General features: G+C 40.0%; 1 protein-coding gene and 1 pseudogene across 1 annotated transcript; one reads left to right on the top strand and one right to left on the bottom strand.

Annotated features, from left to right (window-relative positions):
* The first annotated feature begins 6,179 nt into the window (after positions 1-6,179).
* On the top strand, positions 6,180-8,757 carry LOC121315237 (annotated as a pseudogene).
* A 5,642-nt stretch (positions 8,758-14,399) lies between these two features.
* On the bottom strand, positions 14,400-23,399 carry LOC121315352 (zinc finger protein 292-like). Its single transcript, XM_041249379.1, is given in 3 exon segments — positions 14,400-22,841; positions 22,843-22,866; positions 23,001-23,399. Coding segments are annotated over 3 exon segments (8,172 nt in total). The 3' UTR covers positions 14,400-15,092.
* Between the last annotated feature and the right edge of the window lie 900 nt (positions 23,400-24,299).

The raw sequence follows: 24,299 nt of genomic DNA, 5'->3' as shown, positions 1-24,299 counted from the left end.
GTACCGGCAGCTTCCTCACTGAAAACCTACACATATCAATCTGCCACAACTGTCAATAACACAGAATACATTACACAGTTCCTTAATTTACCTTAAATAACATGACAACTGTGGAAACCTTATTTGGCAAAGAGCCTTCAAACACAAAGCAGACAGCACCTCTCAATTAGAGAGAAAAAAGAGACACCTGGAGATCAAAGTCATGGAAACACTTCAAAATCAAGAGAGAATGGATATGTAAACAGTTATTTACAATATAATCAGAATAACTAAATTATCAGCTGTACCTTACACCCACCACATGATAATTACTTAGTTCCATAAGACTACTATGTTAAGTATCCTATTAGTAATGGATCTAGGCAGTACTTTGCAATAATAAGATGGATGATTTCATACAAGCAAGTTCCACCAATAACATATTTAGTGCAAGAAAGACAACAGCCAAGATACATTCAAAGTGAATATATTACCAAAGTGTTTCACTAACAAAGATTATACAAACTAAATAAATCACTTCTAGTGCAGTTTAAATCAACAAAACAAAAACAAGGTTGTCCTGGAAGAAAACTTGCTTCCTTCTGCTCTGACAATGTTCCCCAACTCTGAGAATTGGTTTTTCCAGCAGGACAATGCTCCATGCCACACAGCCAGGTCAATCAAGGTGTGGATGGAGGACCACCAGATCAAGACCCTGTCATGGCCAGCCCAATCTCCAGACCTGAACCCCATTGAAAACCTCTGGAATGTGATCAAGAGGAAGATGGATGGTCACAAGCCATCAAACAAAGCCAAGCTGCTTGAATTTTTGCGCCAGGAGTGGCATAAAGTCACCCAACATCAATGTGAAAGACTGGTGGAGAGCATGCCAAGACGCATGAAAGCTGTACTTGAAAATCAGGGTTATTCCACCAAATATTGATTTCTGAACTCTTCCTAAGTTAAAACATTACTACTGTGTTGTTTAAAAATGAATATGAATTTTCTTTGCATTATTCGAGGTCTGACAACACTGCATCTTTTTTATTATTTTGACCAGTTGTCATTTTCGGCAAATAAATGCTCTAAATGACAATATTTTTATTTGGAATTTGGGAGAAATGTTGTCCGTAGTTTATAGAATAAAACAAAAATGTTCATTTTACCCAAACGCTTACCTATAAATAGTAAAACCAGAGAAACTGCAGTGGTCTCTTAATTTTTTCCAGAGCTGTATATATATATATATATATATATATATATATATATATATATATATATATATATATATATAGTATTATATTGTTTTTAATTACAAACTAGCTTTTTTTTAATTTTACAATTAAGACCACATTTTTGGTCTTTTAATTTAAAATGTAATTACATTTTGCATTAGACTGTTTTTAACTTAATGTGTTTGTGTGTGAAGTGATTTGAGATTCTCGAGATGAAAGGTGCTATGGAAATGTGAATTGTATTGTTTCACTCTTACACCATAAGGGCACATGTGCAGCAGTTTAATATGAAAGATAAAGACTGTGCCTCAATGAAAGGTGGTGAATGCAATTCAAGCCCACTAAGTCAAGGAACGCCTCTATACTTAAAGGTAAGGTAGTGGATAAGAGGTTCTACATTAATGGTGAGGCAATACCAACAGTGTCTGAGAAGCCTTTGAAAAGTCTTGGGAGATGGTATGATGGGGACCTAAACATCACAGTTTGTGTGGGAGAAGTGATACAAGAAGCAGTGCAGGGGTTGAAGAGTATAGACAGCAGCGTTTTTACAGGGCAAACTGAAACTCAACAGTAGAGAAGCTGGAAGTGTTAATCAGTTCATGCGGCAGGAAATGGTTGGGAATTCCACGCTGCCTCAGTAGAGTGGGACTGTACAGTAAAGGGATACTGCAGCTGCCAGTCTCAGCTCTAACTGAGGAGTTTAAGTGTGTCAAGGTTCGATTGGAACTTACATTGTTAGAGTCACACAACAAATGTGTAAGGGAGGCAGCACATGTGTTGTAAACTGGAAGAAAATAGGTGGCAAAGGAAGCTGTGGAAGATGCAAAGGCTGCCCTTCGTATCGGTGATATCACGGGAGAGGAGGCCACGGTCTCAGTTCAGCTCCTCCTACGTGGCACAAAGCAGCCCCAGCTCAATGGAGGAAGCTGGTAGTCAACGAGGTGCAAAGGCAGGAGGAGAAGATGAACCAGGATGCAACAAGTTAGGATTACAATGACATATCTGTCCTGCAATAGTGCATCAGCTGAGGATCCAGTAACATTGTGCTTAGGTCAGGTAAGTCTAGTGCACAAATGTAGTCTAAACAGGTTTACCCCAATTCGGCTGTTAAATGCATTTTTCTCCACCAGCCAACCGAGAAAAAAAAAAACAGTAGCCCATCATAACTTATTCTAATATACTTAACTGTTACACACTGCAGCATATGTTTAAAAATGCTGTATACAAGAGGAATATAGCATTTAGATTTCAAGCCCACACTAACATATTTTCTAAACAAAGTTGTTAAGGCAGGAGGAAGGCAGTCAGAAAATCAAGCACATCCTATAATGTAATATGTTGCAATGTGATAATTTGTATTGTGATATTTTGTAATAACTAACTCGCCCTGGATAAGGGCGCCTGCTAATAAATAAATAAATAGATAAATAAATAAATATCATCATCATCATCATCATCATCATAACCTGTGCACAGATCACATGATCTGCCACTGCTAGTACTGTGGTTAATTAATAGCAGCTTGGAGTTTATAGTGGAGACTGCACTGTTAATACAGGAATGTTGAATAGGGTTTTGATTAAAATGTCCTTTTTTCTTGAATTGCAGACAATATATTTGTTTCATAATCATAATGCTCCAGTTCATACCTACTAGAAGTGTCATGCTAGTTTTCATAACACTGTTCTGCCTTTTATTTTCTTTCACAATAAAGAACTTGCACACTTTACACGGGTGTGGAAGACCAATAATCAGGTCCATATTTATTGTAACAAAGTTTTGTTTTCTATAGCAGCTGGATCTGTTGCAGGGCTGCACGCTGTTCATTATGAAGTAAAGAAAAGGATCTATAACACTGCCGGCTCTTCTCGTGAATGTTTTAAAATACCCTCGAAATGGCTGCTGCTACTGCTGCTGTCCAAAGAGTGGAGTAATGCCTGGGCTGAGAAACGCCTCACCCGATTTACTGTACAAAACTCCAAGGACTCATTTAAAGAAAGTTTTGTTGAGGACTGTTTTTTTTCTTTTTTTTTTCTTTTTTTTTAAACCCATTTGATTAAATTAAGCAAACGTGCAGTTCTTAAACGGTTTCAGAGCGAGTTTATTAGTTTTTTTTCAATGCACAGTTTAACCTGAGTGTTTATTATAACCAAAAAGCAGTCTTGATAAACTTTTATAAGAGTCCTCAAGTTTCATCATTTGAAAGCAAACATTGGGGTTTGTCGCTGGCAGGTGCACATCCGTATTCAAATAACAGCCCTTGTCTCCATATGAAAGCAGATCTAATTGATACAGGAAATGTCTTTCATGATACATTCTATATCACAGCCTCCCTTGTAACATTTCTCTTTTTTATCTTTATTTGTAGTATAGAAATGCAGGCTGTCATATTAGTACAAACAGATCATTTTAATAATTAACCACAGAGTGTTCTGCAATGGTCAGTGTTTCACCTTGTCAAACATCTGCTAGGTGTTACGAGGCTCTGGGCTGTAGAAACCAGTTCATAGACTTTAAAAATCCCAGGACTTAGTAATGCCCTGGTTGGGTTTCACAAGAAGAAATAATCCTCTTCGAATAGACAATTAATAAACTAGACTTTAACCAGCATAAATAGTGCGGTGTATACATTGAGTCGCTCACTGTCCTGCTAATAGGAATATCCTTGACAGTATCTATTAAATATGGATAGTGCACTTTTAAGAATGAGATGGGTGTGGATTTTATTCCCAGGTGAAATTTACATTAAAAAGGGAAACTCGTTACTTCCCACCTGCGACACCAAGCCGTGGAGACTACATATAATGTACACTGTTGTATTTCCAGAGCATTTTAGCAGAGAAATACCATACGATATATATATATATATATATATATATATATATATATATATATATATATATATATATATATATATATATATATAGGTAAGTCGTGTTTTGCTTGTTTAAAAAATTAAAGAGAAGTTGTAGTTTTAACATAATAGATGTTTATCTATTCTTTTCGCATCGTTATAAGGTTCCAAAGTTTTCTTATCGTTGGGTTACAATACTGCATAAAATGTTATGACATAGCAAGTAGTTATGTCGTCACGTAAACGATTCATACTATATCAATATGAAATTGTTGTGAAATTATATATTTTGTATATAAATACATAATCACACACACTTCTACAGTGAATACAAATTATTATGTTTTGTACAATTTCATTTGGATTAAAACCTTTTGTTTTAAAACTAAAAGGAAACGGCCTCTTGATAATAATTAAACATTTCAAATCAGACAGAATATATTGAAATCAAAATCAATAGTGCAAAAAAACTATTACATTGGAACATCAGTAATGTTTCAACCCCTGTTGTGTGCAGTAAACTGCAGTAAAAGCTTTACCGCAATGGTATTAGTGGAGTACAATAAATGGCAGGACATGTTAAATAGTATTTTATTTAAGGCTGATATTAATGCATTATAGAATAGATGGTTATACATTAGAAGATTAAAAAAAACAAAAAACTGCCGATTGTGAATCGTAAAAACAGATAGTCAACACTCACATATTGGATCCCACAGAATTGTGACAGCGGTGATGGTTAAAAGCGTGACGCATATCTGATTATTTCATTTTGGCCCGTTCCAACCCTTGTCTGTTTTTCAGGGAACACAAATGATACAATGTCAAAAATGCATGGCTGAACTGTGTTTTAAAATAAGTAGGCTTCCATTTAGATGTATTGTAGTTGGTTTTATTGGTAGAGTAGCCTTCTAAGTGTCCTATTTCCCTCCCCCCCCCCCCCCCCCCCCCCGCCCCCGCCCCCCGTTTAGAGTTTCCAGGCCCCAGTTTGGGAACCCCTGATCAGGTATTGCAGGATTTGTTGCTAGTAAAAGGTCATCACCATCAGAAATAAATACCTGAACATGGATTCTTCCCATAATAAAGTCCATTAAATTAATGTTTGTTTTATGCAAAAGTATTTGTATATTTTATTCAAAATTGGCTTGATCTAGTATAGTATGTTTCGCTTTCAGTTCAGTCCTTTGGGATGTTTAGTTGTAGCTGTTGATTTTACAGCATACAGGACACCCTAGCAGCAGTGATGAGGTGGAGCACTTCCCTACCCCCAAAAATTTAAATAAAAGGAACCTGACCCTTTATCACCCATACACTACTGGTTAGCTCTCTGCTTAAAAAAAAAAAAATCAATCCAAAATCAAACATGAACAATGAACAGAATAGACTTCGTGCAGGGCAGAATCAATACCAGGTAATCGTGAATGCATGCGTCATTGTTCAAAGTGTTACACAAGAACTAGCAGATGATCAAATGAAACACAACTAAGCATGGTATCAAACAGTTAAAAAAAAAAAAAACACATCACTTTAGTTCAACAAGTAATCAAGCATTCATCAGGTGTTCTTCTCAAGGCTCTAATTAGATGTCAGCATGAAATATCCTGCAGTGAATCTCTCGCAACATGCTGTGTATTTGCTTGCTAATCCCTAATTTGCAAACAGCAATTAACCACACAAAGGAAGCTGGAAGTTTCCATAAACATCAGGCATTCCTGAAGTGGTTGATGTTTGACCCATTGACTACAACTTTCTTTACTGCTGATACTGTAACAATCACATCATTACCAGATTTCTATAATGTAGATATTTATTTTACTTGATAAAAGGTATAACAGGTATATTTGTTTACCTTGGCATTTATCCGAGGTACCAGCAGGTAAAAAATACATTAGAACAGTTTATGAAATTATTAATTATTCACAAAGCTTTAACCTATGAGTTATTAAAAGAATGTTTTTTCAAAGTATGTTATTCTGAATAAAATTGTTCTACTGTATATTCTAGGCATACTATAAGAAACTTAATAGAAGTGTTTATGTTTTACATTCTACACTGTTAGAAGCTAATACCAGCGTGGAACATCTATCATGAATAATAAATATATTGTGTATTTATGTATAAAAACATCTTTAAATAACTAACAGTTAAAGTGGTATGATTATGGACTGTAATTATTTAATAGTTATATATGTATATATATCAGGACAAATCCAGAAAATAGCAAAGTTGCTGTGTGCAGTTACCTGCTGCCTCAGTTGTATAATCATACCCCTCCTTGCACAGGCACTCCTCCCAAATGAGCGGAACAATGAACTGGGGCTTTCTCAAGATATCCTGAGTGGAGTGAACAAGTACTCCACGGTAATCGGGAGGATCTGGCTGTCCGTGGTCTTCATATTCCGCATCCTGATCTACGTGGCCGCGACAGAGCCGTGTGGAAGGACGAGCAGATCGACTTTGTGTGCAACATCAAACAGCCGGGCTGCGAGAACGTGTGCTTCGACTACTTCTTTCCCATCTCCCAAATCAGGCTGTGGGCCTTGCAGCTCGTCATGGTTTCCACCCCATTTCTCTTGGTTGTGCTTCACGTGGCATACCGTCACCACTGGGAGCACACGCACAGGAAGAAGCTGTATGTGGATACAGGGACGATGGATGGGGGGCTTTGGTGTACCTATCTCATCAGCCTCCTGTTCAAGACGTTCTTTGAGGTGGGCTCCCTGCTGGCATTTTACTATCTCTACAGTGGCTTTACTGTGCCTCAGCTGCTCCAGTGTACCATGAGCCCTTGCCCTAACACAGTCGACTGCTACGTTTCCAGGGCAACCGAAAAAAGATCTTCCTTTACATCATGGTCTCCACTTCCATCTTGTGCATCGTGCTGAATGTGTGTGAGATGGCCTACCTTCTACTCCAGCAGTGCTGGAAATGTTATTTTAAGAGGTACGGCCCGGTCATGGAGGAACACCAGTGCCACTGTTCACAGCCAAGGCCTTTAAACAGCACTGCAGCTGCAATCCCTGTGCCCCTGAAGGTAGACTCCACAAACTCAAGCTTTCATACATTATAGAGTAAATCTTGCTGGTGTTTTAGTCCTCTTCTAATGGGTTTGCATCTTTAAAATTTGAATTTGACATAAGCAATTTACTGTCCTCTATGCTAATTACTAAACCACACAACAGTGGAAACTCCCAATATTGAAATACTTTTCTTCTGTAAAGACAGGGCAGCATTAACCTGCAAGACCACAATATGTTTAAATTGTTTTTTTTTCTCTGTCATTTAGGGCTTCAATTATACATATATTTCCTCGGTATGGAATGATTTCCTGACAGCTATATAAATATTGTCTAATGTAGTCATAGTCTTGTCTGACTACCCTCCACCACTTCTTTGAAGAAGTTACTTCAAGGATGGATACAAACAGACCATTTGCCAACATATACAAAGCAGTGGGAATCCAAGGTAATACATGCACGTGGATATATAGCTGGTAAAACACAGGTAGCACTTGTAAGGGGAGTAACTGCTAGATCACAGCACGTGTTCAGTGGGGTGCCACAGGGATTGGAGCTGCAACCGTGCTCTTTCCAATCTGCATAATAAATGACTTAGAAAAGGGGATAAATCAGCAAGATTGTAAAATTTGCAATTGACACAAAGCTGGTGGGAGTGGCTGACTCATATGCAGTGGCTCAGGAAAACCAACAGGATTTATGCTGCATACAGAACTGTGTTAAAACATGGCAAATGTAATGTTAAGAAATGTAAGTGTTACCTCACCCAGCAGCAGCATGTACAAACCCAATGAGAGCTCTATGGGACCCCAGCAGCAGCACGTACAAACCCAATGAGAGCTCTATGGGACCCCAGCAGCAGCACGTACAAACCCAATGAGAGCTCTATGGGACCCCAGCAGCAGCACGTACAAACCCAATGAGAGCTCTATGGGACCCCAGCAGCAGCACGTACAAACCCAATGAGAGCTCTGTGGGACCCCAGCAGCAGCGTGTACAAACCCAATGAGAGCTCTGTGGGACCCCAGCAGCAGCGTGTACAAACCCAATGAGAGCTCTATGGGACCCCAGCAGCAGCGTGTACAAACCCAATGAGAGCTCTGTGGGACCCCAGCAGCAGCATGTACAAACCCAATGAGAGCTCTATGGAACTAAGAATGCATTAAGATTGGTTTCAGAATATGTTTCTGTCTGCAGCTTCCTGAACTTGGGGGGCATAAACAGTTTAAAGAAATGCAATATACATTTTTTGGATGTCATTCAATAAATTTAAAGAAAAAAGGTATAAACTAGGTAGGATTGTTCAATGAAGTCTGGGTTTTGTTCTAAAAAAGTACATACAAACTCTTCTGTTTCCATTACCAAAGACGGTGTCAAACAAGCAGGAAAATTTCTGAACTGATCATGGGGTATGGTACAGTAAAAGACTTTTAATTTGACTATGACTAACCTGATAACTTTACACAATGGTATTAGAGATAAGCATCAAATGATCAGAAAGTACACCTGGTTCCAGATGTTCAGCCTTATCTCTAGATTCTTATTGCTCCAAAAAGGACACTGCTAAACCATTTAAGGCAGTAAGGGATTAGATCCAAGTGCAAAAAGTTTAATCCAAATCTGAAATTAGTATAGAAAATAGGGTTATTATGTACACTGAACATAAAATATAAACGCAACATGCCACAATTTCAAAGATTTTACTGAGTTACAGTTCATATAAGAAAATCAGTCAACTGAAATAAATCCATTAGGCTCTAATCTATGGATTTCACATGACTGGGAATACAGCTATGCATCTGTTGGTCACAGATATCTTAAAAAAAAAAAAAAAAAAAAAAAAAGCAGGGGGGTGGATCAGAAAACCAGTCAGTATCTGGTGTGACCACCATTTGCCTCATGCAGCGTGATAAAGTTGATCAGGCTGTTGATTGTGACCTGTGGAATGTTGTCCCACTCCTCTTCAATGGCTGTGCAAAGTTGCTGGATATTGGATGGAACTGGAACACGCTGTTGTACACGTCGATCCAGAGCATCCCAAACATGCTCAGTGGGTGACATGTCTGGAGATTTTATGCAGGCCATGGAAGAACTGGGACATTTTCAGCTTCCAGGAATTGTGTACAGATCCTTGCGACATGTGGCCGTGCATTATCATGCTGAAACATGAAGTGATGGCGGTGGATGAATGGCACGACAATGGGCCTCGGGATCTCATCACGGCATCTCTATGCATTCAAATTGCCATCAATAAAATGCAATTGTGTTCGTTGTCCGTAGCTTATGCCTGCCCATACCATAACCCCACCGCCACCATGGGGCAGTCTGTTCACAACGATGACATCAGCAAACCGCTCGCCCACACGACACCATACACGCTGTCTGCCACCTTCCCAGTACATCTGAAACTGGGATTCATCCGTGAAGAGCACATTTCTCCAGCGTGCCAGTGGTCGGTTACGATGCCGAACTGCAGTCAGGTCAAGACCCTGGTGAGGACAACGAGCACGCAGATGAGCTTCCCTGAGATGGTTTCTGACAGTTTGTGCAGTGTTGGAAAACATGGATTGAGAATTGATTAGCAGTTTGCTACGCATGTGGACTGGCAGAGCTATACTGGTGTTCTTTTCTGAAAAGAGACTAATATTGCAGATAGCAGACTGCTTGGTTCAAATTGCATGTACTGCTAACCATTGATAGAGACGTTGCGTCTACAAGCTCTTGCCCAACATTGACTGCAAGCTAACGAGATAACAATGCTGTGGACTAGAAGGGGACAGGCTCTAAAGACTTCAGAGAGATCGAAAGAGATAATGCCACTAGGATCAAAAGGGGTCGCAAGAAGATAACAAAAGGCAGATGTATGGACCTTTTGTCTCCAGGAGTGTGAAGAATGCACGGAGTTCAGAGGTTGTCACACTAGACTACACACACTCACACAATAAATTAAATTACCTTGACCATTGGTTAAATGTCAGAGAAAGGGGAGGTGGACCATCTATACAGAAGGGTATTTAATGTCATGCAAACATTGTAATGATGAGTATTCTGTTTGTCCTGTACCTGGGACCAGACTCCCTGCATATTTCAATAAACCTGGCAACTGATTGAAGAAAAGGACTCTGTGCATTTTTTTGAATCTACTTAATCACCATCATTTTTTGTAAGTTACTTCATGCAGAAATTCTTCGGTTGTGCAAATCCAGTTTCTTCAGTTGTCCGAGTGGCTGGTGTCAGACGATCCCGCAGGTGAAGCAGCCGGATGTGGAGGTCCTGGTCTGGCGTGGTTACACTTGGTCTGCAGTTGTGAGGACGGTTGGATGTACTGCTAAATTCTCTAAAACTATGTTGGAGGCGGCTTATGGTAGAGTAATGAACATTCAATTCTCTGGCAACAGCTCTGGTGGACATTCGTGCAGTCAGCATGCCAATTGCAAACTCCCTGAAAACCTGAGACATCTGTGGCATTGTGTTGTGTGACAAAACTGCACATTTTAGAGTGGCCTTTTATTGTCCCCAGCACAAGGTGCACCTGTGTGATGATCATGCTGCTTAATCAGCTTCTTGATATGCCACACCTGTCAGGAGGATGGATTATCTTGGCAAAGGAAAAATGCTCACTAACAGGGATGTAAACAAATTTGTGCACAAAATTTGAGAGAAATAAGCTTTTTGTGCGTATGGAAAATTACTGGGTTATTTTATTTCAGCTCATGAAACATGGGACCAACACTTTACATGCTGCATTTATATTTTTGTTCAGTGTACATTATGGCTTTAAAATCCACTTTGGAATACCTGGAAAGGTACTGTGTATCTGCCACAGTGCACCAGGTGAGAGCAATGGAACGGTGAGACCAGCTGCTAGCTCCAAACAGGCACAATCAATATTTGGTTACATAAAACATGCCATGAATACCAAGTCATTAATAGAAGTTAAACAGAGTTTCCATTAGTAGACTACTAGACTGCTCTGTAGTGCTGAAAGATTGTGCAAATGTGTATTCAGATACCAGTATGTTTAAATAATGACAATCCATTAGCTCCTGTTAGTGTTAGTACTTACACCACCACTACTCTACCATTATACAGATTGCTTTCTTTTAAATTTGCATTTTATTTTCCTGGTGGTAACAATGGGGTTCTGTTTGCTGGCTCACACTTTCCATCACTGCAAATGTAAGACCTACAAAACACTCCACTGTAAATGAGAACAATCCTAAAAGAAACATCCAGACATAAGTGATTAAAGATGTCTAGGGCTCCTTAGAAACTAACAGTCAAGTTTTTAAATGATCAGTAGGTGGTTACAATAATGAAGTTTTGTAGGTTATGCCATCAAAACAGTTTCTGTTTCAATTTGCATACATTTTTGAGTGACTAACGTTTGAATGGAGTTACGTTACAAGGGAACTGTTGTTTTCAGTAATAGCATTACAACTCAATTCTCACGACAGCATCTAACTAAGAAAGCAGCCCTCCTGCGGCGATATTTGAAAAAAAAAAAAAAAAAAAAAAAAGACTTCCAATAGAAGATAATATGTATTATTAGTTGCCTGTCATTTTGGATAGTTTCTGCTTTCTGTTATTTATAAATACTATGTTTATGCCACTGTAAGGCTGATCTCGGTTTATTAGGGGCACAGAGACTGTGTTTTGAAAACTCACTGTTTCCAGTTTGTGTTTTTTGCACTCTAATATTAAGAGAAACGCATAGATTTGTAAAAAAAAAAAAAACAAAAAAAAAAACATATTCCCATTTTTTCTATGAATATAAGAATTGGTGTTTATCTGCGGCAACAATTGTTCACTCAACCTAAGAACAAACAGATTAAAAGCAGCTAAACTTACAAAAGGTAAAACCATAAACCTGGGAATCTTTGGTATTACCAGAAAATATATTTGGATTATACAAAGCAGGTAAACTATAGTGTACCATTACTATATCTGACCTTCACTGCAGAGATATTCTTTAAACAATTCCAGTACTTCTAATTCTTGAAGCCATTGCCATTATTCTATTTAAAAACACATTCGTATCAGAATGTAGAGCTAAATGAAGGTATTTAGGTTAAATGTTACTTTTTAGGCAGATAGTGGAGATCCAGTAGAATAGAGACAGCTAGTTAATGTAACTCTAGGTAAGTTAGTCCAGCGCTGGTGCTGATCGGGGACTGTGAAATCAGGAGGGCCATTTCATAATCACTCCCTGTTTTCAAATTAAGACAACTGACATTCCAAAATACTTTCCTGTAATTCCACTATTTTCTATCCAAAAAAGCACAGTTAGTTCTAAAACAGCAGCAGCTACATCAGGTAGCTAGATCATGTATTGCACTGCCAAGCAAGTTCAAGTGGCACTCTCACTCAGTGAGGCAGGACATGTACAGGAAATGCTAGCAAAGTCCAAGTACTGTCTCAGCTTGGCAGTATTACCAGACATTAAACAACACTGTACAATGGCATCGGGAGTCTATTGAAGTGTCTGTGCATCTGTTCATGTTTTAAATAAAAGGCACTCTACAATCATTTCACTGTCACCTTAAATTTTTTTTTTCAGAATTAATTTGTGTAGTACTGTTGGTAGGTCAATAAAAGTATCTGTATAGTTGTGTGTAGGTTTTAACACTAAATGTATAAAAAAACAACTCTCAAGTTGACACCTCTATTGAAAGTCCAGCTCACTGGAAGCTGCGGCTAATTTATGTGTGATGTCACACCATGACAAGCTTGCAGACCTGCCAGCTGCTTTCCTGCATTACTGCTCACCAAAACCCTTGTCAGTCACACACAAACGCTGAGGGGAGACACCATGGTAAATAAATGTGTAGTGTACAGTTACTCCAATACACCAGGGCCATTGGCATATCTTCATGGGTTTCCAAACACTGGAGATTTACAAAGAACAAAAGGTTTCTAATGAGGTGTAATGATCATTCTCTGTGCATTCCTGCTGCCTCTTGTCTCGACTCCGGCATAAGAACTTGATTTTGTGCCTCCCAATCACTGCAGATTATTTAGATCATCACTCTTAATATAAACTTTATCTTTATTATTATTATTATTAAAGCGCTGCAGAGTGCCACTTGAAGTGCCCCACCACCCGCTTTTATAATTGTGTCTGTTTGATACGGACCATGTTTGCCCCACACATGTTCCTTACAGCACTTGTGTTTTTGAGATCTCCTCTTCATGGCTTGGCTCATTTTGTAACTTCACACTGACAGTATTTTTATAAAACATAGCCTACTCATTATTTTACTTGCCGTAGATCATAAGATCATGTTTAAGATGGTACTGTTGAATTACATTAGACGGTACATTCTGTTTTAAGATTAGTTTAACAATTCCTGCTTTGAAACATTATTGCTGTGTTGAATTTACTACCTTTATATTTTGAAGCAAGGCTACCTTACATTATTTACTGTATATGTAATTATTATATTGATTTGTGCAATAACTCTGAGTAAGTTGTGCAGTAAGTACGAAAAAAAGGAGTCCTCCTGATCTCGTGTTTTTCTAAGTTGCAGGTACGCAGGTGCAATTAAGCTATATTCTTCTAAATTCACCATCTGAATACATACGCTTGGCAGACTTCACTAAAAGCAATAAGATTTGAGGCATAAACATACTGCCAAGAAATTCAAATTCAAAACCTGAAACGGACAACAAAAAAAAAAAAAAGCGCTATGCTACTCTACCGTCGAAAACATGACACAAAACACAAACCATGAAGAAAGACGCAAGTGCAGAAAAGGTAAACAAACGTATTTTTTGAAATAGCGAAATAACTTTATAGTGGGAATGAGGCAGCCGAAGCTTGTAGTTTGTGATTTTTACATTTATAAATTCTTAGATCATATTTGCCTATGCCAGGCCAGGCTGATGTGTCGGATAAAATACTAATGATATTGAGCTAATTTAACAAATTAATAGTATATTCAATATGTTGACTGCATAAACCTACATGCACATTAAACTTAGGTCTACTACTAACCATTCAGAATCATTCATCGCCTTCATCTGCCATCTACTGCATGTGTTTACATCAGTGAATGTCCTGGTATGATGTCACACAAGTTCGCTCTTTCGGGGAGAGGAACCGAAAGTTTTTGAAAATGGTCTAACCACAAACGAGCCTTTTTTTCACCTTATAAGCAACGGATGTGAATGAAACTTTCAGCACATGACACCCCACCTTTAAAACAATTCCCATCTTACATGTAATAAAATGTGCACTATTGAAAAAAAAAAGTTTTTAAAATTCTGTATTTTATAAGACAATCACCACAGTTCACAAACTAAATACAGAAGAACGTTATAAAACTGAATTTAATAGTTTCGACTACCAGTTTTCAAAGAACAAATATATACACAAAAGATATCTACAACTTACAATTTACATGGTAAGTGAACGAGAGAGAGAGAGATCAACCAAATATCACAGACTATTACACAACACTTTCAGTGATGGAAGAAAAAAAAAAACTGTCTAATTTTTACATAAAGGTTTTGCAGCAAAATGTCCCATGGGGATATATTGACGTTTACATGACTGGTATCATGAATTTTATTATATATATTTTTTTGCAAAGGCAACTTAATGTGACATAAGAAAAGCTTCATGGTACAAACATGCTCTACTGTTCAGTTTGAATTTTCTACACAATAGATTAGCATAGTTCTGGTTTACAGCACATCTGTTAAAAGAGCCAATTAAAAGGCATCACCTAAACCCTTAGAAGTTTTGTGAGCTTACAAAATCTTAAAATCATTTTATATGCCATTTAAATTACAGCTTTTGTTTTTTGTGATGTTTGAAAGACTAATTTGGGATATAATTGACAGGCGCTATATATTCATTGTTTAGTTATGCATACAATAATTTTAAAAAAGTCCCGGTCTGCAGCCTAACTGTTCCTTGCACTAAAATAGAGAGCAATCCTGAGTACTATGCTTTATTTGTTAATTGAACCATTTTTTGCTATTATCTTACCCTCAACAGTACTACCATTTTTCAAGCACAACTGCTGGTCGCATTTCCTGAAGCTGCTTAAGCAAAAGCTCAGCCCCTTCAGAAAAGGTCCTGTCCACAACAATCTTTACATTCTTTACACACTGGAGATTCAAAGGGTTTCGAAAGTCAATAAGGTTATGATAACCGCTAGTCCTGATGTGCAAATCGGACTTACTACAATCCAGACTTCCAGATTTTGGGGGAAAGGCTTTCTTTCTTTTTGAGGCAATTTCGAAGAGAGGATTTTTCTTTGCCTTCCTCTTTGGCTGATCTGCAGATTCTTCCAAGAATTTGAGAAAAGACACTTCAAATCCCATTGGCTTAAATGTACTCAAGTCAATATTGTTGTGCTGCTGCTCCTTTTGAACTGGAACTGTGCAGGAAGAAGCTGCTGATTCAGAGCCACTGCACAGATTGCTTTGATTATATAATTCTGGTTTCAATTTTCTCACCCGTCTGTTTTGTATTCTGATCTGCATGGCTTCTTTGCGCTTTCTCTTCAGCGGAGGTCTCCCTCTCTTGCGCTTGATCAGGGGAACAGAATCAGGAAAGGCTTGTCTAATCTTCCGCTTTCTTCTCCACACTGGCTTGGGTTCAGAACATTCATCAGCTGAACGTTTTTTCTTGAAAGGTTTCGAGTGTTCTGCAACTTCATCCTTTTCAGATGTTAAACGTGAACTTTCTGTTTCACTTAATTCAGGGTAGGTGTCTGCCAAGTCTTGCTCTGAATTCTCAGACTGATCTTCCTGAGATTTCTCTCCATCATCTCCAGTAGACTTTGATTTTTTTAAGGGAAGTGAACGCTGCTTGCAAATGATAAAGTCACTGCCTTGCTGCAGTAGGAATGCATCAGTCAGCCTGTGAGTTTTGTAGTGTCTAAACATATTGCGTTCACTGCGGACAACAGACAGACAACCTTTTATCATACATGGGTATTGCAGAGAGAATTTTTTGGTACACATTGCCAGCGCTTCATCATTTGTTTTTAAAGAAGGCGTTTTTTTGCTTTTTATCCAGACGGTTTTATTTGCATCATTTTTTTTCTTCTTACTCTTTCGCTCCTCTGTGCTACTGATTTTTGATTTCTTATTATTTTGCCAGTTCTCTTTTTCATTGTCTCCTTTACCTCCAGCAGATTTTGACTTTTTGGAGGGGTCACCACTTACTGAACAACTTTCCTGGCTGTCCATTTTTTTTCTAGGTCTAATTAAATGGGACTTGTGGATGTCTTTGTGTTTTCTAAACAGGTGGCGTAAGAGGTTGGACCTAGTGGCATAAACACAATCACAGCCCTCACATTCACACCTGAAGACACCTTCCTCCCCGTCATTATTAAAGAGTTTCTCTGGTTCATGATCCACTTCAAGATGACCAATATACTTCCAAAATGCTGTAAATGAAGCCTTGCACTCTGGCTGGTCACACCGAAATCTTCCCAAGTTCATATCCGACAGTAGGCTCCCAGCTTTTTCCAGACTAAACTCATGAAGCTGTGTATAATGCTGCAAAAGGCTAGGTACTTCTTGGAATATTCTAGAGCAATCTTTAACTTGGCATCTGAACTCTGTGATCTGGTCCATCTCCTCCACCAAGTCGTCTTTGATCTCGGCTGATTCTTCTTCATTATCCTGTTCAAACGTAGGCAGGTCTGACTGATGCACAGCCCTGTAATGCAGAATCAGGTTTTGCTGTATTGTAAACGCTGCAAAGCAGCCCTGGTGAACGCAACGGTATGGCCTGTATGGACTGTAGCTGTGAGATGACTCGCTTGTATTTGCAGCTGGCTTCTTTTGCTTTTTTACTTCTGGTTTTGGTTGCTTTTTAGGCTTCTCCACTTTAGGTTTTTCAACCTTAGGCTTTGATACCTTAGGTTTTGGACCTTTAGGCTTTTTAACTTTCCCTGTTGCAGGCTCTCCTGGTAAAGGTGGTCCAGGGAGACGAAATCCTGTAGCAGTGTGTCCTGAAACAGGCATCTCCATCGGTGGTGGTCCTGCTACAGTCGGCAATTCCACTGTGGGCTGTCCCACTATAGATAGGCAAGCTAGAGACTGAGTTGTTTCAGGTGCTTCAGCTAGTGATTGAGCAGTTCCAGGCAATCCCACTGGGGCCTGTCCTGCTTCAGACTGAGCAGTTCCAGGCAATCCCACTGGGGCCTGTCCTGCTTCAGACTGAGCAGTTCCAAGCAATCCCACTGGGGCCTGTCCTGCTTCAGACTGAGCAGTTCCAAGCAATCCCACTGGCGCCTGTCCTGCTTCAGACTGAGCAGTTCCAGGCAATCCCACTGGGGCCTGTCCTGCTTCAGACTGAGCAGTTCCAAGCAATCCCACTGGGGGCTGTCCTGCTTCAGACTGAGCAGTTCCAGGCAATCCCACTGGGGGCTGTCCTGCTTCAGACTGAGCAGTTCCAGGCAATCCCACTGGGGCCTGTCCTGCTTCAGACTGAGCAGTTCCAGGCAATCCCACTGGGGCCTGTCCTGCTTCAGACTGAGCAGTTCCAGGCAATCCCACTGGGGCCTGTCCTGCTTCAGACTGAGCAGTTCCAGGCAATCCCACTGGGGCCTGTCCTGCTTCAGACTGAGCAGTTCCAGGCAATCCCACTGGGGCCTGTCCTGCTTCAGACTGAGCAGTTCCAGGCAATCCCACTGGGGCCTGTCCTGCTTCAGACTGGCCCATAGTAGGGGGTTGTGCAGCAGGTTGCCCAGCTGACAGTAGACCTACTGTAGGATACTCTGTTGAAGGTTGCTGAGCTGCAGACAGGCCCATTGTAGGCTGTCCTGATGTAGGTTGCTCCAATACAGAACTAGAAATATTTTCTGAAGTTTGTCCATTTGGTGCATCTTGCAAAGAGCATGAAACTTGGGTAGCAGCAACTTTAAATGACTCTTTAACTGCTGGATGCATACCCTGTTCTGAATTGCCTTCAATGGGCTTCAACTTCTCAAGGGCTAGAGTGCTTTCTGCAGATTCTGAACCAAGTTCTTCTCGTTGACCATCCACCATGCATGGCTGTTTGTCAGTAGCAGTTTTTTCAGGTCGAGATTTTTTGGTGTATGGTCGTTTAATTTTCAACTGGACCATTTTGTTCTGCGTCAAGCGATGCACAGTCTGAAAATGTGCCCTGAGGTTTGAGTTTCGTGTAAATGTCTTCTTGCAAATGTGACACCGAAAGGGAGCAAACTTGAGTTGGATTTGCCTGATTTCATTCATCATCTCTTCAGTGTAATTATGCACTTTATAATAGTGTTTATACAATGCATCTTTTGTCATAGCACTATAAGGACAGCCTTCATTCTCACACACAAATGGTTTACTAGTGCTTTCCAAAGGCCGAGCTTCATTTGCTACTGTAGAATCACGACACTGAGCTTCTGGGCGTTCATTTAACACAACAGCATTACAATCAAGCATACTTGTGACAGAGCAGCTATTCACAGCAGGACTGGGAGTGGGATTTTCCTTTTCTAGGTTTAATCTCTGTAAAGCTGTTAGAATTTCCATTATTTTTTCATCTTCTTTTTGAGAATCACAAGAATTACTGAAGGCTGTCTCTGGGGCATTAGACGAACTCTGTCCCGATAAGGATACATTTAACGCACTGTTTAATTTCTCTGTCTGTGTAGTATCACTCAGCAAGCCGTTTGCGTCATCTCTATTGTCAGATCCTGTCACTCCCTGTATCTCTGAAAATGCTGAACCGTGCTTGGCCTCTGAAGTTTGTGGGAAGTTTGATAATTTTTGCAGGTGTCCATTTCCCTGTAAACTGATATCTTGTGCTGGACCTGATGATTTTCGTGAAAAATCATGAGGTTTTTCCAATAACTGAGCACGTAATTTTTTCTTTACATTCTTTATCTTTGGAGCAGAATCCTGTGGGTTGCCCTGGTTTGTTACTAAATGCTGGGGATCAGCCACTGGTATTTGCAACACCTGATTAGCCATAAAGTGTTGTGTAAGATTGGCCATAGCAGCCAGTAAATTGTCATTTGCATTTATTTGAGGCTCTCCATTTCCTTCTACCTTCATTGACTGACAATCAGTTCTCATTATCTGATTTAAATGAGCTGCTCCAAGATTATTCAAGGATATCTGTGAATTATGTTCTGCCAACATCTGTGACAGAACAGAGTCGGAGAAGATATCAGCACAAAATTCAGGCTCTCCTCCCTTTACAAAATGATTTGCAGCACAGGTCGTTAATTCATTCCTTGTTTCATGAATCAATGGAACTTCTGCATCCTCCGACTCCATTTTAATAACTTTTCCTGTATGCTGTATGACTGTGCTTTCTGGCATATGTGCACTTGTTTGATAGGGGCCACATGGACTTTGGAATGTCTGCTGCAGGATTCCAGAGGTCTCAAACAGGTCTGGAAGTCCTGCTGTTTCCAGGGCTTGCTTAATGATTGGACTACTTTGTTCACCCTCGTTTGGATTACAAACAGCTCCATTAACTTGTGGGAAAACAGCACTAGGCAAAAATCTTGCAGGACGGTTTTCAATTGCTAATGACTGATCAGCTTGGCCTTTGAAAGATACAGTTGGATTGAAATTTGCAGACAGCTGTTGCTGCTGCACATTCAGCACACTGGATGAATTAATTGGATTAGCAATGAATGAGGATGAGCCATCCTGCTGAAGTGCACCAGAGGTTTCCATTTCATCAAATAGTTTACAATTTGAACGCTTTGATAGATGACCACCAAGTGAATTGGGGCTAGTAAATTCCCTATAACATCTACTGCAGATGAATTTACCATCCCTAACAATAGCTGGCCACTTTGTTCTCTTGCTGGTCTTTTTAACTTCAAGTTTAGGTGGACTCACAGGGAGTGGCTGGACAGCAGTGGCAGTCTGTGCAGGTTCTGGCTGGGAAATAAAAACTGACTTCATGACATTTTCCATTTGGGAATTAGCCCCTCTTTTTCCTTTTGAGGAGAAATCAGAGAATGAATGGGCATCTATCTGTGGAAGGAAGAGAGGATTCACGGCAGTTTCCAGTCGACCTGAATTTTTGAAGCTTTCCAGATTTGAAGGTAACAGCGGATGTGTCGCCCTCTCCATAAGTGAAGGCAACAAGGCATTACTTAGATCTTCCATATTGGAAGGCAAATTAGGATTGGAGGGATCCACTTGGGACAACATAATATTTGTTACACTGTCAACTTGTGATGGTACATGTGTGTTATTATGACTTCCCATAGTTGAAAAAGCCATATGGGAACTTCCTTCTTGTGTAGGTGGTGCCCCTATTATATGTGAGCCACAATCTATCTGTAAAGGCAAAAGTGAATCTGCACTTCTTTGTACTCTATTATTGTCAATGTGACAAGGCATCACTGAATTTGTATCATCAGTTAACCGAGAGGTTAGAATGGGATCTGTACTAGTTTCCAAATGAGAAGGCAAAACCTGAAGGCAATTATTTTCAGCTTGTGAAGGCAAAATAAGGTTTGCACTACTTTGCATCTCTGAAAACAAAGCTGGACTTATGACACCTGCTTGTGAATTTACAACTAGATTTTTTGTATTGCCTTGAGGTATCTGTGGAGCAGGGACTGGATTTGCTGCAGTGATTTGTGAAGACGAAACTTGACTGGCGAGTGCTTGTAAATGTATTGGTAGCTCTGCTGAATGTCTTTTATGTGACAGCAGAGACAGGTTCTGACCACTGCCCATTTGTAAAGACAGAAGAGGGTTAACTCCACATTGTGTTTGCAAGGGTAACATTTGATTTGAGACCTCTGCCATTTGTGACAATAGGATTGGATTTACAACGCTTTCTATTTGGGTGGGCAAAACTGCAGTGGTCAGGGTTCCAGAATGAGAAGAAAAGGCTGGGGTTGATACAGTAGCTGCAACATTTCCAGTTTGGTAAGGAAACAGTGGGGTTTGAGTCTTCATCCCTTGTGTTTTGTCTTTTTGTGTTTGGAGAGCACTTTTTCTGTTGTTTTTTTGGAGCGATTTGCTTTTCCGAGCCAACTTCAGTGCAGCATGGTATTCGGGGTGTACCGCCTTCATGTGTTTACTGACGCTCCTTGATGAACTGTAGTTCCGAGTACAGGTTGCAAACGTGCAGTTAAATCTCTCCCCCACTTTCACTTGTTTCTCAGTTACAGCTTGAGGATGGACTGATGGAGAAAGTATGTTATTGCCATCAGGCATCCTTACTGATAAAGCATTACAGTTGGGTACAACATCACCTGCCGGTTTTGGTGGCTGCTCTGGCATGATCTCCTCATTGCTTGGAGTTTCTATTTTTACATGATGCAGTTTAGTTGGCTTTTCCTCCAGCGCACCAGTGAGCATGCCAGGTAGCTGGCTTTCCTTCAACTCTGCTGGGAGACCACTTCGATGCAGTGGTGGATGTTGCACAGGCTGCGGTTCTAGATGTTCAGATGAAGCTGGATCGCATACAACACTGGTGACTCCCATAACAGGCAGAATGTTTTGAGATCTTCCACAGACGTGGATGCTGTCTTTACAATTGATTATATCTACTGCTCCTTTCTGTTCAACATTTACTTGGACACCTTGTGGGCAATTATTCATTACTGGAGTTGGATCCTGTAAAGGAGTCAGGTGTGAACATGGTATTTCTAATTCACTTTGAGTTTGGGTTGGATCTGGGAACGTAATCTGGTTTGAATGCGGTAACTGTAACTGGCTTGGATTTGGCAATTCCAATTTAGGTTGGGTTGGATCTTGTAAAGGTTGGGCTGTATCTGGTAATTCCAATTTAATCTGGTTTGGATCTATTAATTTTGCCAAATTGAGTTCTGGTAAAGGAGTATGGCATGGACCCAGATCTAGTAACTGCGCAGGATTTTTATCTGGTAATTCAGTCAGGTCTGGGTCCTGTAAAGCAGTCTTTTGCTGCGCAAAGTGATCTTCCTGGTGCAAATCCAACTTGGATTGGGAATGAAATATTTTACCACAAGCAGGAAATTTACAAGTGAACGTATTGTAGTGCTGAGCTTCGTGATCATACAGCATGTAGGCTTCATAAAATATTCTTCCACAGTCTGGAAACATGCATTTTGCTTTAAACACAACATGCTCTTTCCTATGTACCAACAGTTCTGGATTAGTGAGGAATCTTGATTTACAATGTAGCTGTATGCAGATGTACGGTTTTACGCCACAATGCATTTGTAAATGATCATTGAGATGGGCGACGCTGACAAACTGCCGACGACAATACTGGCAAACCACCTTTTTGCTTTGCATTTCAAGAAAACGTTTAGCCTCTTCGCTGTTTTTATGGCCTCTTACATGGGCTATCAGGTTTTTGAAGTACTTGAATCCCTTTCGACAGTTTGTAACAGGGCATGTGTATTCCTCTCTGTAGTCCACCCTATGTACAGAGAGGTCAGGTTTAGAATGTTGATCTTTTCCATCACTCTCAGATGCATCCTTGTCATTAAAGACCACACTATCATCAGAATGGGGGCCATTTTTCTTCTTTGGCTTGTTGTCCGGTTTGTTAGCAGCTTTAACTTTCTGATGAGCAGTATTCGAATTGGGCAATTTGGTAGGTTTACCCAACATCCTACTCTGTTTCATTGCAGCAAGTCTTTCTTTGCAGGATTGTTTTACATGAGACGTTACATGTGGGACAAATAGTTCTTTTTGATCAAAATTCTCCCCACATATTGGACAACTATAAACCCCATCCTTGACATGCTTTTGTGCATGCCGTACTATCCTGTGACCAAGAAACTCTTTATCACACAATACACAGTACTGCATGTAAGCCTGCCAGTTTCTAAACCTAGCCGATATAAACCCTTTCTCTCTCAACTTCTTGATTTCCCTCTTTTTCTGTTTTTCATCAGCCATTTCATTAAGCACATTTGTTGTATCATAAAAACAATCTGCAAGTCCATCAAACTCTTCTACCTGAACTTTGCCACCATTTTCGTCCTCGAGCTGCTCAAAAGCCTCACTGTCATTGAGCTCATCTATTGAAGATACAATGGAGGCTTCCTCCCCCATCAGCTCTAGGCAGTGACGTTTCAGAGTCTTCCAGTCCCAGAATTCAGGGTCGAAGGGCCATTGCGTTTTAAACACTAGCAGAAGTTCACAGCGTAGTGAATTGGGCACTGGAAGACTGTCTACCTCAAACTTCTGGTCTGGCTCATTGTACAGAGTCTCTACAGCATAATAGGACTCAACTGTCGGCTCCAGGAGGAATTCAGTAAGCTGGCAAGCTCGCTTCACTTCCAAGTCATCGGGCAACAAACAGGAGATGGTTTTACAAATGGTGGCTTTGATATTCGAATTTTCACTGGACTCCATTCGTAGTGCTTGAATACAGAGCTCTATACAAACTGCAAGTCCCACATCTTCCACCTGAAAGATCAGAAATCAGACTTTACTGTATAGCACGATTGTGAATTTGAACAATACAAGGCAACATATTATATAGTAAGCTAGATGCTTCGTTTTTGTGAACCAATTACATTTTCTTCAAAAGCTATCACTTTCTAGAGGGCAAGAGTTCTATGAAGGCAAGGCAGTAACTCATGTCTGAAAACAGAATCTTACCTCTGATTGAATGACCTTGATCAGAAAGAAAATATGAAACACGGTTTTCGAAAGTTGGGATAGCTGACGACAATGGTCAAGAAACACTTGCGTAGAGGGTTCCGTCCTTTGCTGCAGTTTACTCCAAAACAGTGTAAGCTCCCTGCAAAGAAAAAACACAAAACTGTCAGAAACATGCATCCCCTCCCACGACTACTAGTGCAAAATCAGAGCCATCCGTATGATGAAAACAAATTACCACCATGACTTACAGGCAAACATGGAAGAGGGATATACATAAAGAAAGACAGGGTGCAAAATAACTGATGACGCCAGCGTCAATGCCTCTCAAATAAATACATTTAAAAAAAAAAAAACAAACAAACAAAAAATTATGGCAAAAGTTGCCTGTAAGCCCGTCTGTCATTGCTGCCGGTGTCCCTCAGCACCAGCCCATCACAAACTTGCTCAACATCAGCTGTCACAATTCAATTTGATATGACCGCGTATGGCAAAGTGGTTAGCACTGTGCAGGTGCAAGTGAGTAATAAACAGACAGTTTATACAGTTATAATCCAGATGCAATGTTGTTTCATGGTTTTTTAAATCCAATGGCCTGATGACAATGCAACAGTAAATAATAACAATGGTAAGGAAGCAATACAGCGGCAT

This window comes from Polyodon spathula, chromosome 5 (assembly GCF_017654505.1).
Source record: "Polyodon spathula isolate WHYD16114869_AA chromosome 5, ASM1765450v1, whole genome shotgun sequence".
NCBI lineage: Eukaryota > Metazoa > Chordata > Actinopteri > Acipenseriformes > Polyodontidae > Polyodon > Polyodon spathula.
The sequence above is the reverse complement of the archived record's forward strand: the minus strand, read 5'-3'. Positions and strand labels throughout refer to the sequence as shown.